Source organism: Manduca sexta, chromosome 27, assembly GCF_014839805.1.
Source record: "Manduca sexta isolate Smith_Timp_Sample1 chromosome 27, JHU_Msex_v1.0, whole genome shotgun sequence".
NCBI classification, from domain to species: Eukaryota; Metazoa; Arthropoda; class Insecta; order Lepidoptera; family Sphingidae; genus Manduca; species Manduca sexta.
Window position 1 is genome coordinate 16,282,150 of NC_051141.1, and position 19,699 is coordinate 16,301,848.

General features: G+C 35.7%; 1 protein-coding gene across 1 annotated transcript; it reads right to left on the reverse strand.

Moving 5' to 3' along the window:
* Window positions 1–3,402: 3,402 nt before the first annotated feature.
* LOC115439920 lies at window positions 3,403–19,699 on the reverse strand. Its single transcript, XM_030163999.2, has 8 exons — window positions 19,510–19,699; window positions 19,036–19,188; window positions 16,012–16,147; window positions 15,167–15,294; window positions 14,178–14,303; window positions 12,293–12,457; window positions 9,389–9,613; window positions 3,403–3,524 (listed from the first exon to the last, which is right to left on the reverse strand). Exons 1-8 carry the CDS (start codon window positions 19,697–19,699, stop codon window positions 3,403–3,405), a joined length of 1,245 nt encoding a protein of 414 aa, XP_030019859.1.

Genomic DNA, 19,699 nt, shown 5'->3' on the forward strand with positions numbered 1-19,699 from the left:
ACCACATACTTTGGGAGTCAAACAGCTCTGATTCGTAAATGTCTACATTAGTACTAGCAGCCCGTTGATTTACATGTGATAATCGGTAGAATAGCTTATTCTATAAAAAATCTTGCCGATATATTTTATATCCACCCGTATAGCGACCACCGTATGCAAGATGTTACAACCCGCCATAGAGGCTCACGTAAGTATGTCCCGTTCCGGAATTAGCCTGTCTATACCCAGTTCCAACAGGCCGGCATAACTGTAGCAACGACCGAGGGTAATCTCTCGTCAGTCGACATTCTATTGGACCTCACTCTATTTACCACCAGGTGCAGTGACGTCACTATGCCTTTTTTAAACAAGTCTTTTGCAAAATAACATTCGAGAAACTTGTACAGACTATCCTAGTTACAATGTTTATATAACGTATTGACACTGCGTCGGTTTTATGCGCTTGGTTCAATTACGCGGGAAGAGTATTAGTAAGGACGTCGGTCCCCGGAGGACTTGTACAAAATGAAAGACAAAGTGTTTACTTTAAAATTAGATGCAGTGCCACAAGGTTTGAGCTGGAGTTTATAAATCTGAACTTTGGTAACTAACGGAATAAGGACACTTTTGTTTATTGTAAGTCGACAATAGTATATAGTACCACAGACAAATCTTAGTACTTGATCAGAAGAATATTTATATTTCATATTTTGAAATCATGCCACATTCTGTGAATGATTCATATGTCCTTCATTTTTAATCTTGGTTACGATTACACGAGGCACACCTAAAAAATAAAATATTCATTTTAAATTTACAGTATTATACAAATATAAACAAGTGTATTATAATTTGTTAGTTGAACTACAAATCGGTTGTGGGGCCACACGTTCTTGCACGTACTACAGATAAGAGTGTTGCCAGTATTCCTTCCTTCAAATTGAAATTTACTAAACAATGGCATGTAAACACATTTACTTGACAGACTATATATGAGGGATTTGGGTGGGGTTGTTTGGGTGGCTAATTATCTCACTCAGCATATTCGTACTGTCAATTTTTCTGCGAGCAGTACTAGCTGAGCCAGCAGATTCTTTACTTTCTAATTAATAAATATACTGTGAGTTTAGTGTGGTTTTAGTCATCAATAATCATAATTAGTATCTATACAAAATGGCGGTAGTAGAATATTTTCATCCGATAGCGAAAAATGTGAAACACGTCGCAGTGGCGTGTATAATTGTGTCTAGTATCAAGTTTTATCGGGGTGTGGACCGGCATTTGTATGCATCTCCTAAATTACCTACAGTGTTTTGAAAGTGTATTGCAGGTGATTTTATTTGACCCAGACGGACAACATACTTTGGCTTTATTTAAATGCTTTAATATGACGTTAGACGATAAGTTAATATGACGTCATAAACAGTTTCTTATGATTTTTAAAAGTTAATAACATTTGTAATTTAAACTTAAGTATTAGTGTGTGCATAAATAATTTGTTACAAATACAAACGATGTAAAGTGAAGCATTACTATAATATTAATAGAATAATTACATTTTGATTCAAAATTAGGTATAGTAATAATTCCTAACATTCACGATGCAGCGTTCTTACACGTCTGAACGTATCTAAGAGTTTCGAAATACTTTAACTAATTCAGGAGCGCAACGTGGCACATAATAGCTGATTCAGATAGTCTAAAAATAAGTTTCAAGCATAAATTATACATAATATGTTATTCTAATTGTGTATTTACAAATGGAAATCTATTTTATAGTGATTACCAAAAATGAATGTATCGTGCGGTTTGCCTTCATTTGTCGTGGTTAAACTTCCTCTAAAAATAAATTGTTTTAAGAGCACAATAATTATGTAGCCAATTTTAATAGCTAAAAGGATATATCTCTTCTGGCTCGCTGAAACAACTTCGTTATGTCTCATCTAGAATACTTTCGAAGAAAAACTTATAAAAATATCGCAGAATAAACTGGGGACAGCTGGCTCAGCGGGCTGAGAAGTCGCATAGGCATTACATTTGAAATAACTTAATCAACTCGTTTCATGATTTACTTTTAAACTACTTGAAAGTTTTCCGATCAGATTGCTATGAAAGAGTCGGGATTTCAAAATATACGTCAGAAAGTATTATTAGTTTTCAAGATGGTACGATATGTTAAGTAAACATTTGCTACCTTTTATTTTGTGAATCTTAAAGTATGTCTTCAAAGAATTCAAGAGACGAATTTTTTATGAGTGACGAGACGAGCGGTATGCTCGACTCGTCACTCATAAAAACTAATTTTAATTATCTTTTAGTTTTCTTTTTATATGTTCCCATAACATTTAATAGCAATGTATGTATTTCTTTAATGAATGCTGTGTACTTCTTTAAGTTGTGCATCAATATATAATAATAATATAATCATCATCGTAAATCCTATTATTTTTAATAAGCCACATATTTACTAACTGTAAATTGTCTAAAATGTTTTGAGATTTTACATATAACACTTTTATCACGATCCACTCGGCAACCCGTCTGTCTGAGTCTACCAATCCACATTAGGCCAGCGCGGCGTGGCGGCCTAATGCCTACTCTCAGTAGTAAAGGGGGCTTTTGTTCAGCAGTGAGCAGTGTATAGTATAGGGTTGGTAATTATAATATTATTATTAGGTCTGCCTCGGTGGCGCAGTTGTAATTGTACACGGTACAAGTACGACTGCCGCGCTGAGGTCCTGGGTTTGTATCCCGAGTCGGGCCAAAATAATTGTGACTGGGTTTTTCCATCTTAAAAATTACTCAGTCGCAGTTCGGAGTCAGGGAGTTGGTGTGATACCCCCGTGTCTTGGAAATCACGTAAAGCTGTCGGTCCTGCGCCTGATTTCTCTCCGGTCATGTCGGATTGTCGTCTCACCGAACTATGAGAGTGAAGGAACAGAGAATGCACCCGTGTATTGCGCACAAACTTGTGCACTATAATATCTCCTGCGTATCTGTCTGATCTCCGTTGAGATTGGCCGCCGTGGTCGAAATTCGGCTAGGAGGGATTCAATTATTTTTACACGACAAATCTTAGATTTTACTCCAGACTTGAAAAAAGTGATCTATAAACACACTGTGTATGTTTTAATTTTTAAAACATGTTTCATTAACACAGGGGCCTTATTTTGTGAAACAGTGTTAACTCGTAACGCGGTCGTGTTACGATCTTCGTGAAATTAGCGTGGAATGGTATTCTGTATGCCAATTTTTATTGTCTTAAACGCGATACGGCGCGTTACATGCCAGTTACGTATTGTCAAAATAACGTGTGGCATAGAGAATAAGATCCCTGAGGTTGAAGAGGTCTTGAAACTGATACCTGAGCCAACCGACCCACATTAAATAAATTACAAATATCTGTCACAAAAATATATTTAGTCACATGACGTTGTTGGTGCAGGGTTGTTGCACGTAGTTGAGACAAAAGCCGCGATTGTCAATGTCAACAGGTGCCTCCACGTTGTCAGTGTGGAACCAAAGCCTGAAGGGTTTCACCGTACCTGGAATAGATCAGATCATATTGTAACCAGCCAAACGGGATAGAAGTTTGAAACTAATAATAATGTTTTTTTTTTATGTCATATGTAGAAGTCTAATCGGACTAAACAGGTAAATTTCAAACAAATTCTTAGATATAATATAACATTGTCTCTCGATAAACTCAAAAACTAACAAACGGAATTCGATAAAATTTTCAAGAACGAAGGACATAGACTATTTTTATGCCGGGAAATATCTAGCGGGAATGTTATCCCGGAAAAACTCATTCACGCGAGCGAGGCCGCGAGCAAAAGCAAGTGGAAATAAATTTTATTTTATTTGGAATTGATAACTTTACCCGAAACCACTTTAAGCTCAAAGCGCGCATTTCATTCATCACCTTCCATTCGTTAGATAATTTTCAAATAAATCATAATCAGACGATATAATAGTAAGACAACGTTATTCACATAAGCTGTCATCCTTAATTTGTTTATGTTTTATTTATTTGTTTATCCTACGATTAACTGACATGAACGACCATTGAAAAACTAGCCATTTATAAAATTCCTAATACTGATGGCCGCAGATGCCTCTATGAACGTATGATTCGGCGAGCGTGTTCCGGATAATCTATAGTACTCTGATAAGATTGGCGCAAACGAAACATACTTGACAAACATATTATAAACATTCTCTCTATAATATTATGTGAACTGGCAGCACAATAGTATTTGAATTTTGATATTTAGAATAAATAACAATGTAATGTACCAAGTGCTGTGTGCTAGCTTGTTATGGTTGTGTTCTAATGTATCGTAAACATTGACATATATTATATAGACACGAACATCCATAATATATACTATTTGTTCAAAATCTGAACTAAAATGGCAACCACAACGTCACTGTTATAATCTATTTATTCAATTGAATAACAAATAATTTTACTTATTTGATTATTATTTTTTATTCAAATCAAGGTTTACACTTAGACTCGTGTTTTTATATTATGAGCGCCACTCCGTACATAACCACAAGCATCAATATTGACACCATATTAAAAGCAGTTTGGATGGATGACAGTTCAATTCAGTTGAACACAGGGAATGTTTGGAACGGCAACTCTAGTACGTAGTACATATGTATCGATGATCTGAAATATATAATTTGGTATTGTACTGAAAACCTAGTTTACTTTCACTCCCTTTTACGCTTATTCTGCTCTGCAACTCTGCTAGGGCCTCGAAGCCCAAGAAAGGAAGGTATAACATGATAGAAATAGATATCTCGCGGACGTCTACAAAATTAATTTTATTACAATCTAGAATTTTCTTTTATGTACACTAGCTCCATTTTTAAACCCCTCGACAGTCTGGTGCGTCATTAAGATGGAGGCAATAAGACCTACTTTATCAACTATCTCGACTTAATAAAAACGGAGGCTGCTAAGATAAGAGGATTTCCTTGTTTCAATCATGCTGGAAGTGCAAACTTATTATTGGTATTACAAAAGATTCATTATTTTGTTCCGGGGAGGTTTGCTGTAAAATTCCTTTTTTAAATAAAGTTTGTTGGTAGTTTATTGTCAATGGTTAGCAAATGTTGGAAAAATATATGGCTTTATTCTTTTTAAGTTCCATTACACTTTCATATTATGGACGAATTTTTTTTTATTTCGGACACTTTTCTTACAAACTTTCCGCAATAATACAGAATGTTGTAAAACTGAGAGTTACAATAACTCCAATTACTTACAAATGGTGTTTGTTATATAATCATGAAAAGTGATTACAGCGAAATACGAATTTTAATATATTTAATTGATACTTTGTATCAAATTTATTTATCTTACATATTTCTGGCTCACTATTATAAGGTTCTATGTTATCTATGTTAATTTTTATTTAATTTGCAATAATGAGATTAAAATGTTTCGTGGTTGTAATAATTGGAAAACACAATAATCCATGATTACGTCTTTATTTTTTTCGGGATTATTGGATATTTTCACTAAAAATGGCTTAGAGCCGTGTGGCATAATTTAATTTGCACAAAATATACTTATTACATAAAACCCACGTATATTCTATAGACACGAACGTCCGTTTAAACTATTTATTCCAAATCTTAACTAAAATGGCAACCAAAACGTCACCGTTATACCTATTTAGATGACCGGATTTGTGCTCCAAAAGTTATTACTAATTATTTCCCCTTATACCAATCAGTAGAAACGAGATCCGCAGGAGAATCAAAGTAACCGACATAGCCCTTAGAGTTGCGAAACTCAAGTGGCAGTGGGCAGTGCACATAGCTCATACTGATGGCCATTGGGACGGAAAAGTTCTGGAGTGACGACCATGAATCGGGAGGCGTAGCGTTGACAGGCCCCCCACGAGATGGACCGACGACCTGGTGAGGGTCGCCGGAGTCTGATGGATGAGGGCGGCCCAGAACCGGTCCCTGAGGCACTCAATGGAGGAGGCCTATGTCCAGCACTGGACGATTCCCGGCTGAAATGATGATGATGATGACATGTCAGCCCGAGCTGATTACTTTGGTTTACCTTACGCGATTCTTATTAATTTTATCCCTAATTTAACATATCTGTAGTTATATAAGTGATTTTAATTGTTATTTAGAAATAACAACAATTATTCTTATAAATTGTTTTGTCGCAGCGACCTTAGGTATTAATACAAAATTACATATTTACAAAAAATATGCTAATATGCGAATTAAAAACGTGCAAATAGACATAAATGAAGTATTTCACATTGGTGTTTGATATTTCACAGTAGATTGAGTAACCAAAGCATGAGCGCAAAATTTTTGTACGACAATCTTGTCAATGTCCGCTCTATATAAATACGTTAATAACAACCTATTGGATTGGATGACTGACCCCCTATCTAACTTCAATTATTACTCCTTTCAAGAGCTTCCCAACTGGGAATCGAACTCTGCTCACATTGGAAATTGTTCTTAAAACCATGTCGGCCTTGTATCGTATGCTGTCCCTCTCAGCACAGGTCTCTACTACTGAAAGAATATCAGTCCTGCTCCACCACGCTGGCATAGTACGAGTAGGCATACTTTGCTACTACAATTATATTTTTTTAAAATATACCACAACATCAATATATATGTACTTCGTACTAGATCTGGTGTTCTCATTGTGTTCGACTCAATTGTACTGCAATCCATACAACTGACTTCAACATGACTTCAACATTACAGCTTGTGGTTATGTACGGAGTGACGCTCATTATATAAGAACTCGAGTCTAACTGTATCCCGGTTTACAGTTAGACTCGAGTCGGTGAATAAAAATATTACTTAAATAAGTAAATATAAACTATTTTTCGGAATTCATGGTCACGGGGTGGGACTGAAGGCTGCAAAGTCTTCGAAACGTCGGGAGAAAACTAAAATATTAAAACCGCGATAAATTCCGAAATATAGTTTAATTTTAATGTCTAACTTTCGCGTAAACATAAGAAATCATTATAAAATTATTTGTTGTTCAAGTGAATAAATAGGTTATAACCGTGACATTTTGGTTGCCATTTAAGTTCAAATTTTCGATAAATAGTTTATATTGTGGACGTTCATGTGTATAGAATATACTTCAATGTACTACAATAACAAAGTGCCCTATACATGTTGACATCAAAAGTTATTTATTTAATAGTGTTATGATCAACTAGTGGTCGCGTGTGGTTGTCATTCGTTCGGATCCCGCGGGAACAGCCAGTAATGATATAGTTTTAAAACAGGAATGAGGTATCTCTGTTGGGAGCTGTGAGGTTATAATACAAGTATTAGCTGCGGTTCCGGCTGCGTAAAAGTATTTAGGAGTAATGTAGGTATATGCCTAATAATATCAGCCCTGTATTATATATTGTCGCACTGTTGGGCAGGGGCCTCCTCTACTACTGAGAGGGATTAGGCCTTAGTCCACCACGCTGGCCTAGTGCGGATTGGTAGACTTCACACACCTTCGAAATTCTTATAGAGAACTTCTCAGGTGTGCAGGTTTCCTCACAATGTTTTCCTTCACCGTTAAAGCAAGCGATATTTCACAAAGAATATACACATAATTTTTAGAAAACTCAGAGGTTCCCTTGGGTTTTGAACCTGCGGACATTCGTCTCGGCAGTCCGTTCCACAACCAACTAGATACAGATGGACAGTATAATATGGGCAGAATATAGGCTAGGTTACATAAATATCAAATATCAGAAGAGATAGATGCAAACGAATATACATTTCTATACTTAGTTTATGATAATAGTATAGACATACGAATGTTGTACGATTGAATTTTTTGTGCTTATAATATCGTTTTTCGCAACCGACGTCAATTCAACAACACATAAACCCGACTTAATTTAATTTCCACCTTTCGGGATATTTACATTGTAAGAAGGGCAAGTGTAGCTGTTCAGGGACCTGTAGAAAGTGGGCGTTAAACGAGGGAGCAACAAAATGTGCTAGGTCATTTAAACTTTATCGATGTACATAAATGTATAAATTAGTGCTGTTAAAGATTCAAAGCATATTCTCGTACTATTCTCTACATGGCCGAATACCACGCGTAAAACAGCTTAAATTAATTTTATTTTTATTTATCTATCCTGCAATTCTTGATTCCCAGCAAAATATTTGTCAAGTCTGTTCATAAACCTGTTCACATTTAATTTGTATTCTAAAGTTTAAATAGCGATAAAAATAATAATTAGTCTTGGACTATTCGAAATAGATATTAGATTAATAAACGGGCTTATAATGGTTAGCGTGAATGTAATTTAATTCCAAGACCAAATAACACCGTTTTTAGGGCGCGTCACCCGATGTAGAATGAGGTAGGCAGGTCTTTTCATTTAATAACTATGACTTGCTCGTGGCTCCGCCTGATACTCTATTTCAAATTGAAGTCCTAGTTTGTATATCTTCGATATAAAATAAGTATGTTTAAAGTATATCTATGATTTGGCATTTCTGATGCCTGATTTCTTTCGAAGTTCAAACCCATTTAATGCCCTGCGATAATTTTAACATCTAAATACTTTCACACACTTTCCCATTTGTTATATTATTTGAAAGCGTCGTATTTTATATTCCCTTTCCTTTCTTTTAAAACTTAAACGTGGTCTACTGAAAATATTGAATTTACAGCATGAAGTCGACTTAACTTTCATTATTGAATATATTGTTTAGTAGGTTAATAGCCTGTAATAGGCTGCAGAGTTTGTATCCTTATTGTTTTTGTTATAATCTCTTCAACCACTGCTTCGTTTCCGAAAATTATTTTACTTATAGGGAGTTATATAATTAATTTTAATAAAAATAGTTATATAGTTAACTGCCTAGTTTGCTAGTATTTGCATTTCAAAATGTTATGTCCTATCCCATCTAAACCTCGCATAATGGGAGTCTTTGTAACAATGAAGTACTGTTAGTTTTATGAAACTGTTTAAATGATTGAAGTTTGAAACAAAGTTTTATCCAGGTGGCGAATTTTATGAATGAACATTTTTATTTATTTATATCATATTATATAACATAACAATGACTTAACAATACTAAAGTGCTGTTGTACAAACAAAGTAGGTATTTAATTGGTTTCCAGTAACTTTGGGCTACGTCTAAGAATTCCTGCATATTGCAAACAATTTATACCCATATTTTCACAAATAATGTCGCGTTACTGTAATTTTCTGAGTTGTATTTACTGCGCCACATAATTGCATTTGGAGCGCTCTATTTCAAAGTGTTCTGTTGCGGCATAATAAATCAGGATATTTAGATCTTGCAAAGGATACCGATTTGTATCTAACAGTTAGGTTTTAAGGCTATCTCTGTACATGATACTTACTAAGCACTGTGGTTGACTGCATAGAGAGATCGGCAGAGAAGGTGCCGCCACATATCCTGTCTGTACATAAGGCCTGGGCTGGTTGAATTCGTCCAACGTTGGCGGCACATGGGACCAACAGCCAGTCGTTGGCGCAATTGTTGGGACCAGCTCCAGATCCAATCATGGAGTTGACTGGATTGTTGCTGTTACCGCTCAATGTGAAGGCACGGGAACGGTTATTCACTGTGAAAGAAATAGAAAATAAATGACGATATACATCATTAAAACATGTAGCCCTCACATTTCGCTGGTACGTATGTAAGAACATGAATTTGCTATATTGAGCTATCTAATTCACTCTCGTCCCCCACTCGAACTATATATAAGTTCATGATATTATATAAGGTTCTTAACTTTTCAAGCATCCAACACGACAGATTCTAGAATCTATTAGATATTCCAAAGGTTAGACATAAGCCTCGCTGAGTTCGGAATCTATTAGAAGGCTTAATAGTTGCAGTTCGGAATTGAACAGTTTCGAGATTTATATAAGGATTTGGGAGTAAATGTTGAGGTTCAATTTGTGTCAAGGGCCAGTTGATTTTGGATCACGGATAACTTCAACTGGTTTCGAACGCGAAAGTTTGTGCTGTTCGAGAGTTTGTGAAAGCGATTAGATAATTAGACTGGGGTATTCCTACTTCTGGACTACTTCGATGGAGTATTTGTACTGCATGCGCGGTACGGCAGCGCTATGAGGTCCTGGGATCGAATCTCAGGTCGGACAAATTGATATTAGGGTTTTTGTGCTCAGTATTAGCCCGGAGTTTGGAATTTTGCCCGATATGGCAATAGGCTCGCCCTCTATCAAATCATGTGACGGGGCACATGGGTGTCTTGGTTGCACCTCTGCATACGCCTTCGGGGATAAATGCGTGATATGTGTGTATTCCTACTTCCTATGTTTATTATAAGTAATTCTTATTTCTAGAGAATTTGTCTAAAAACAGACTTGTTATTTACGTGATTAGTTCCAAAATAGAATTGAGTATTATGATAAGAGAAGTTTTTAATTTTGATATATTAAGGAAACGTCTTGTGAAATGTCGAGAAAAAAATTTAATTATAAAAAATATTGAAATATTAATTTACGAGGATATTTGAATGTTTGTTAGAAGTAAACGCATAATGGTTGGAATAAAAGTTGTCACTACGAGAGAAGGTCTTCAACGAATATGTAGATTATTTTTATCGTGCACCTCTTGGACTTCTACCCAAAGATTTCCACGCGAACGTGCGATGAAATATCTAAATTAAAATCTGGTGTTTTATTAAAACCTGAGCATAGTTTTAAAACGATTTCATTAATGCATTTTAATCACTCGTTACAATACATTCTAGGTTTAAATTCCTATCTACATGGCAAACGAACCGGTAACAGTTTGTCAATTGAAGCCTCGTCCGTTCTTTGTCGAACTATCTTTTCGTTTCCACATTTATACCAGAGTAATTTAAAGTATAGCGAGATTTAAATTAATTGGTCGTTCGGTACACCGAGACAAGACAAATTAGACTTAGATTTTATATTTCAAAACGAAAATAGATACATGGAAATGTATTTAACCGTGGATTGCATATGGGTGGATAATTTCTAGAACAATTATGAGGTTTTTAAAGGATTTTGTATAATAGTTAGTATACATTTTTGATTTTGGTAATAATATTTTAATAGTTTTGATATATATTTATATTTATAAAATAAGTAAATTATATTGCTGGTGGTAGGATATATTATATCCGCTCGGATAGCGACCGCCACACACAATTTGTTAAAACCCGTTATAGTGCCCCACGTAAGTCACGTTCCGGGATAAGCCTGTGTATATCCGGTTCTAACAGGCCGGTATAATTGTGTCGACTAGCGAGGGATAATTATCTCTCGTCAATCGACATTCTATTGGACCCCACTTCACTCACCATCTGATGCAGTGGGGTCAATTGGCATGCGCAAAACAAAAAATTGTCCGATAGGTATATTTATTTTATATTAATTTAGTAAAATTATGATAAATTTAGTAACAGAAACAATAATATACTTAAAAATATGAACTACGTTTTAAAAATAAAATATTTTATTTTTTAAATTTTTTTATTTTGGTTTGGATAAGTAGCTTCACTGTGCCTGATGTTAAGCGAAGTGAAGCACAAAGAAAGTGCTGACCGGCCAAAGTTACGAGCGTCCCCAGACGGTAGGCACAGTCACATGTGCAATGTGCATGCATGCATGTATGTATTTGTATTGCCTCTTATCTAATTCTAAAAGTATTTGAAGCAAATTTTTGCGAAGAACATTTTGATGAAACAAATAAGTCCAAGTCCAAAATAGGTCATAGATTTAAGTAAGACGCTTAAGGCGCGCACGCCCCCTGCATTAGTGCGACAGCGAGAACGCCAAAAAAAGGTTTAGTACGTATTTTACATTTCACTACTGTTCTTCGGACATGTATGAAGTTTATTTCTTAAGTCAACACAATCTATTTCGCTAGTGCGTAATTTGTGGAGATACATAGTTTCAAGCAATATTCGTCTACATTTTAAACACAAGCTTGTATTTGTGGAGGAGGTTTACAAAGGTCCGATATCGTGTCGTTTTCACAAATGTATTACGATCTTCATGTCAGCAAAGTGATATTGGGTTTTTTTATTCAGTAATAGCCAGAGATTGGAATTTATGTCTGATATGGCAATAGGCTCGCCTCCTATCATATCTTGGGGGGGGGGGGGGAACTAATTCCATAATTCCACAACTACCTACCCCTTCAGGGATAGAAAATGTGTGTGTGAATGTGTGTGTAATTCAATATCATTTGCAAAATAATCATGTTTTTTTCCACTCATAGTATAATACTACTTAATTCGCACCTGTATCAGGGCACACACTATACTGTATCCCGCAGAAGTTCCTCTCCATCCGTATGCAGATCCCGTAGTCTTGGTTGCTGAGCTGGAGGCCGGACGCAGGGTCGTAGTTGAAAGAGCGGAGCTGACCAGACACACCTGTGTAGTATTGGAGGCATCCTTCTTCCGCTATAAGCAAAAAAATATTCTTGACCCTTTGATACTGAACCGTGAGACTTAAACCTGATTAAGATGGATCAGATCATTGCTAGAAATACCGCACGGAATGGCTGCGTTTTGAACGTCTGTCAAAAGCGTCGTATGCATCAATATAATATAATATGTACTATGTACTAGATTTGGCGTTCCGAACATTCACTGTGTTCAACGGAATTGAACTGCAAACCATTCAAACTGACTTTAGTATGGTCAATATTCATAGCTTGTGGTTGTGTACGGAGTGGCGCTCATTATATGAGAACTCGAGTCTATGTGTAAACTTGAATTTGAATAAAAAATATTAGTCAAATAAGTAAAATTATTAGTTATTCAAGTGAATAAAACGGTTATAACAGTGATGTTTTGGTTGCCATTTTACTTCAGATTTGAACAAATAGTTTATATAGACTTTCGTGTCTATAGAATATACGTCAATGGTGGTATATATAGCAACAAAAGTAGCTGAAAAAGTCATATCGCGTTTAAGGCTTTCTGTCCTTATCAACGCACTTGTTTTATGTATAATAAAATCTACAAAGGGTTTACTTTATTTTAGTTGAAGAAAAAATAATATTCCGATTAAAATCGTTGTATAGAAACGCTTTTAATTTATCACTTATTTTTCTGGCTGATTGTACAAATGTCAACGCGGGGCAGCCATTTCGCATATTCAGACGACGATCAATAATTGTGTACGATAATTGCTAATGATTGATCCATTTATCCGACATTTTCAATAAACGAACCCATTCGCTTTTTTCGATCTATCTAAAAAATGGACCAATCAGAACATATTTCTCGAAATCAGATTGAAGATTGAGATTGGGATCGTTTAATCATTAAACTTTAATGAATATTAGTCTTTAATTCGATAATTATTAAGTATTTACGGTAGATATATTCGTTTTGTTCTAACTGATACTTTATGTTTGTAGAATTATTTAAGTCACCATTAGATTATAGATGAAAAACGCTATTGGATCTATACGTTGCTGCTTTGTGAATATTTTTTAAAAGTAGGGAATTTCATTGATTGACATTTTCTGGTCATCGTAGTATCTTATCTTTTTCTTACGCTATCGGACTACCTGTGCGATTACACCGTGCACTTGAATGAATGGACAATATGCCAGAGGCGGAAGGTGAAATTTTCCGAAAGGATAGCCTAGCATACTGATATGCATAAATTCAGCCTGCAAATTATTTTAATGATAATAACATTTTAAATAGATTCTACATAAAAGGAAACCAACAGGAATCAAGTTTTATGGACCCTTCTGCAATATGCCTTATGCGACCTCTCTCTCGCTTCGGTTGCTTGCTGCTTGCTGTTCGTTGTTGCTTCGGTTGCTCTCTCTCGCTTCGGTTGCTTGTAAGTGTTATTTGCCATCAGGCGGCTTGCTCATCCTATCATTCAATTACAATAAAAGTCCCCCCATGACCATGAAGGCTGCAAAGTCTTCGAAACGTTGGGAGAAAAATAAAATACTAACCGCGATACAATCCGAAAATAAGTTTAATTTCAACGTCTAATATTCGCGTAAACATAAGAAATCATTATACAATAAAAAAAATACATTTCTTAACATTTCATAACGTTAACTTTTTAAACAAACAGCGAGTTGCAAAGTTATCTAACATCGGTTATACATCTAACGTTTTAAGATTAGTTATTAATTTAAGTACCAACCTTTATAAATGGTACTGCAAGGAATCTGGGTCACCTTCACTTTCCAAAGTCTTTCGAATGATGTGCCGCTGGTTACAAAGGTCAATTTAACAGGATTCGTGGTGCCTACCCCGGCGTCAATGTACACTGTAACATAAATAAGTTCAATAATATTCAATTCTAGCTTTTATTGTGAGCGTGTGACAGCCCTATTTTGGAAATCAAAATTATTTTATTGCTTTGTATGATACAGTATATAATGCTATAAATGTTTCATGGAAATTAATATCTGTAACTTTGTCTAACTATTCTGAGTTACTCGTTATAAAGCCAAACCACGCTTAGCATTAAATAATGTTAATTTAAACTAATTAATAATGTTACATTAAAATTCACATTATAGAATGGTCAGGCTTTTTAGCCTATTAAGGTCAGGGAGGCCTATTCTGTCTACGGAGTAATTCCGTCTTTTTTGCAATTACGGGCGATCGAATCGAAAGACAATTTTGATAGGCATATAGATAATTAGGTAGAAAATCCCCTTTTTACCAATACGATTCTTAAAGCTATATATTACTTACTGGTGGCAGGTCTCTCATATGTGAGAGTCCGCCTGGGTAGGTACCAATGCAATGTCTATTTCTACCGCCAAGCAGCAGTGTGTAGTCACTGTTGTGTTCTGATTTGGAGGACATTGTAGCTAGTGTAACTACTGGACATAATAAGACTTAACATCTCATGTCTTAGGATGGCGAGCGCAGTGGAATACCAAACAATATTTTGTAATTCAAGGTCTTGAATGATGTTTCTTCTGTTTATGGGCGGTCGTATTAGCCATCAGGTCATCCATCAGGCGAACAGCTGGTTCGTCTCGTCATTCAAAACGTTAAGAAAAAAGAAAAAAAACATTGATTAGATCGCCTGTAATCGCGAAAAGACGCTTTTGCCCCGTAGACGCAATAGGGCCCTCTAACCTTGAGTCGATCGTTATATTTAGTGTTTTCTCTTACTATGGCCGCCTTGGTTGACTCCGCAAATGCCCGGCACAGGATTTCCTCCCGATACTATGAACTGATCCTGGTTGCAGACGTGGTTCGTTTGATCAGGACCAGCAATGGCGAACCTCACGAAGTCCAGCCTGGAATGACGAGTGTAACTCAATGAAAACTTTCCATAGTTAATGATGCGTGTGATGTTATTAATGGTCTAACTCTAATTGCTAGCCTCTACACTCTACACTCTATGTAACTGCATATTATTGTATTGGTCAAAGTCAACTAGTACCCTACAATATCTTCTACGTACCTGATCGTTGAGATTGGGCACCGTGGCCGAATTTTAATAAGGGATTCATTCATTCAATACCAACTATATTTGTTTTAAAAACAATAAATTTTATCACGGTGTAATTGATTCGATTCAGCTAATGAAATTCTGCATCGATCATTGTATGTCCAATTTAAAAGGTAAATAAAGATGTCGCTGTTACACCCAACATTTTGTCAGCTCTCGAACATGAAAGTGGATTTAGGATCACGAATTTTGGTGACACGGATTATATAGCACTAGGTATTGCTCGAGGACTCGAAGTGAAAGCCTTTCTAACTAAAAAAAAACTCCAAATTACCGTAGTGATTCATGGCAACTTTAATAAGACTCCACTGCTATCTAAGTACTTAAACATCACATAAATTCAAATATTTACCACGGGAGCAAATTCCCGGCCTAAAGTAACATTGTCCAATTTCGCCGAAATCTGTTTAGCAACTGTTGCGTTCTTTTAAAAAACATAAAAAAATCTTAACATTTTTGCAAATATTCTCATTAAGATTACTTAAAGTATAGTAAAAATCACCTAATTTGACAAACATCTGGATCTGACTTCACGACTGTGAGCTCGCAGGACCCGGTTCCGTCGAAAACAGCGGGATACCCCGAGTTAACGAAATACGTGCCATTCTCTGACGTAGTGGCTCCACATGACTTCATAACTGCAAATAAATTATGAAGAATTTTGTTCAAAACATTGCGCGTGAATAAAACCTGGAACCCGTTCAGATAACAAGCCTTAGACGCGCTATTAACTGCGTGTACTAGCGCGCGTGATGTGAATGCATTGATCAAGATACATAAAAAATATATGAAGTTGTAAACACGCATTTTGCTAGCTTTCCTCTGATGCTAGTTTGTGAACGGGGCCTTCGGCTTTGAGTAGCAAACAACAAAGATAATTTAAAAATATAGTTTATAGTAAATAGAGGTATATTTATTCTATATATATAAAAATGAATCCCTATTTCCCTTGGTCACGCCATCACGCGTGAACGGCTGGACCGATTTCACTATTTTTTTTTGTTGTGTTTGTTATTGTAAGGAGCAGGTTCTTATGAAAGAAAAGCCGGGTCAGCTAGTATTACGTATATTTTTAAATACAGTATTTAGTTTAACTGCCTCAGAAGCGTAGTTATAATTCACGGTCCGAGTACGACTATCGCGCTGAGGTCCTGGGTTCGAATCCCGGGTTGGGCCGAAATAATTGTGACTGGGTTATTCCAACTTAAAAATACCCAGTCGCAGCTCGGAGTTAGGAAGCTGGCGGTGTGATAACCCCGTGTCTCGGCAAAACACGTTGGTCTTGCTTCTGATCACTCTCCGGTTATGTCGGAGTGCTATCTCACCGGACTATTAGAGTGAAGGAATAGAGCGTGCACCTGTGTATTGCGCACACACTTATGCACTAAGTTATAATAGTTATAATATTTCTTGTAGGTGCGGAAGATTGCTGATCTCCCTTGAGACTGGCCGCCGTGGCCGAAATTCGGTAAGGAAGGAATCATTGCACAAACGTTAATTTACCCTTAGCAAAACACGTCGCTCACCGCGTAGCAATCCATTCGAAATTTAAAATACTTACAAAAAAAATAACATTATGTTATCCAAAAATAGTTTTATTTTGAATATCGAACATTCGCTGAAACATAACAAATTATTATGTTATAGTTACTTTGGTTATTAATTTTATAATGTAGATGTTATTTCATCAATTTCATAATGAAAACACCACTAACATTGTGGATACCGTGTATATCCATCAATAGTACACGTCGTTCTAATTAGTAACAACAGTATAATATTTTATACAATACCAAATAATTTAGTAGATTAAAATTTTAATAATACCGAAAAAATCTTTTAAAGAAACATCTGAAAATCTTTGCATATTACCGCCCGTAATCCGTTCGCTGTAAATAAACTAATGCCTAAGACCATTTGCTCGGGTGAGGACCTGAATACAATATAGCTTAGATCCACTTCCTTAAGCCTAGGTCAAGGAAAGATGTAGTTCGTAGACAATAGCTGCTGCCTACAATAACATCTGTCAAATTGAGATAAATGTATTATGTAAGAACCTAGCTTTCTCCAGATACAATATCCTACTGATATTATAAATGCGAACGTTTGTGAGGATGGACGTATATGTTTGTTCATCTTTTACGAAAAAACGACTGCACGGATTTGGATAAAACTTTACAGTAATATTGGTTGTACACCAGAATAACACATAGGCTACAATTTATAATGATTTTGTGTAATTTGGTCATAATATAACAACATATAACAAGTTGAAAAAAAAATATTCCGGAAAACTCCTTCACACGTGTAAAGCCCCGAGCAAAAACGATTAATATATAAATTGTAGTTTCAACTGTCGTAAATACTTATTGATAAATCGAATTAGGTCGTCGGAAACTGGAATCGAAGTTATAATACATTCAAGAGGTTGAATTACAAGCGTCAGTTGACAGACAATTTCCAGTTAATTGTTCAGACTGGCTTAGGTCCTTCACAGAGCTATGTTACAATTAGCAACATATTCCAATTGGATGGAACTTGGAGCAGTTGCATACGACATGGCTCTTGATTTAACGACAGCTTCATATATATCTGAAGTTGCTCTGTCATTCAGAGAAATAGTGTAATTCAATTTAAGGCTGCCTTGTTTAATAGTGGTATTAATTTTATGTATTTATTAGGTTTCCAACAAACTAAATAATAACAATAATTTAAATATTATACTTACGGTTATAATGTAAGCCCAAGTTAGGAAAATTTAACGTATATATAACGTTGTATAGGTAATTAAACGCCATTTTTTCATGATTCAGACGGGTTGACGTCAGGCGGTGGAACTAAGAGAAATTGTTACTTAAATATACGTTAAAGTGTGCTGCGAACCTTAAACGGTCTAAAAGAAGAACAAAAGGAAGAATAGAAGAATACTATAAGCAATTTGTCGTGCATTACATAAGTTGGCAGCGAAATACATAAGACTTTCCACGCACTTCCGTTCGTGTGAAAAAGATTTCCGGGATAAAATTACTGCTTAATATATTCCCGGGACAAAGAGTAGCCTATATTCTTCTGGGTCTCATAATATCTCGATACCAAAATTTAATCGGAATCGGTTTAGAAGTTCAAATGTGAAACCATAATAGACTGACAGTTACTTTAGCATTTATAATAAAGTATGCATGGATGTATGTATAAAATACTAGGTAAGGTTCACGGTTTTGCCCGTGTAATAAGCCTTTCCCGCTACAAAAGTCTCTAAAACAGAGTACTCTAGCGCCATCTATTTGAAAATTGGTTTAAATATTCCATTCTTCCCATGGGAGCAAATGCCATGATAAAAAGCAGCCTACGTAATAATCCAGGCTATAGTGTACCCGTGTGTCCATTTTTTTTCAAATTCATTAAGTTGTTTCTACGTTTATTTCTAACAAACAACCAAACATTTTCCCAAATATTCGCATTTATAATATTAGTAACATAAGATACGCTAGTTTAATTTTAGTTTTCTAAAGAAAAAAATACTCACATATACAGCAAAGCCCGAAGCCGTTAGCGCAGTAGCCGTTGACGGATCCGCCTTTTCCGGAACATTCCCGCGCCGTCAAACAAGTACCGTTGTCACCGGATGCGCCGGCGCAGTCTCCATTAGGGAAAGTTATCACCGTGAACAGTGAAAGGACTTGGGAATGGTCAAGCACATAAACGAATAAAATATTATAATACGTAAGGTTTGAAATATACAATAGGATTTTATGCGGCCATTGTTACCTTGTAGACTACAAATAACAATATGGAAGTGATATACTTCAATAACTATTAGCTTCATATTAGAGCCGTGTTTCTCGGCCACAAGTTGACGTTTTAATAGCGTTTTATTGGTACGTTACATACTATTATTATATTAATAAGAGTTATCAATAATATTCGCAAATGCATTTAAACTTAATTGTAAAATATATATTAAACGCTCCAGCTACGAAAAAAATGTTGTGCAACTTACATCGACTCTCCTTTTGCGTTGGTGGCCAAAATTTTCTCTCGGGTTTTTTAAATGGTGGACTATTAAGAATTCTCCTACTCCATTTCGGAAAGGAATTATCGCTTGGTACTCCTTGAAAAACTGATTTATCTGACGTCTCAGCGGCGCATAAACTTACGATAACCAACAGGTAGACGTACAATGACATCAT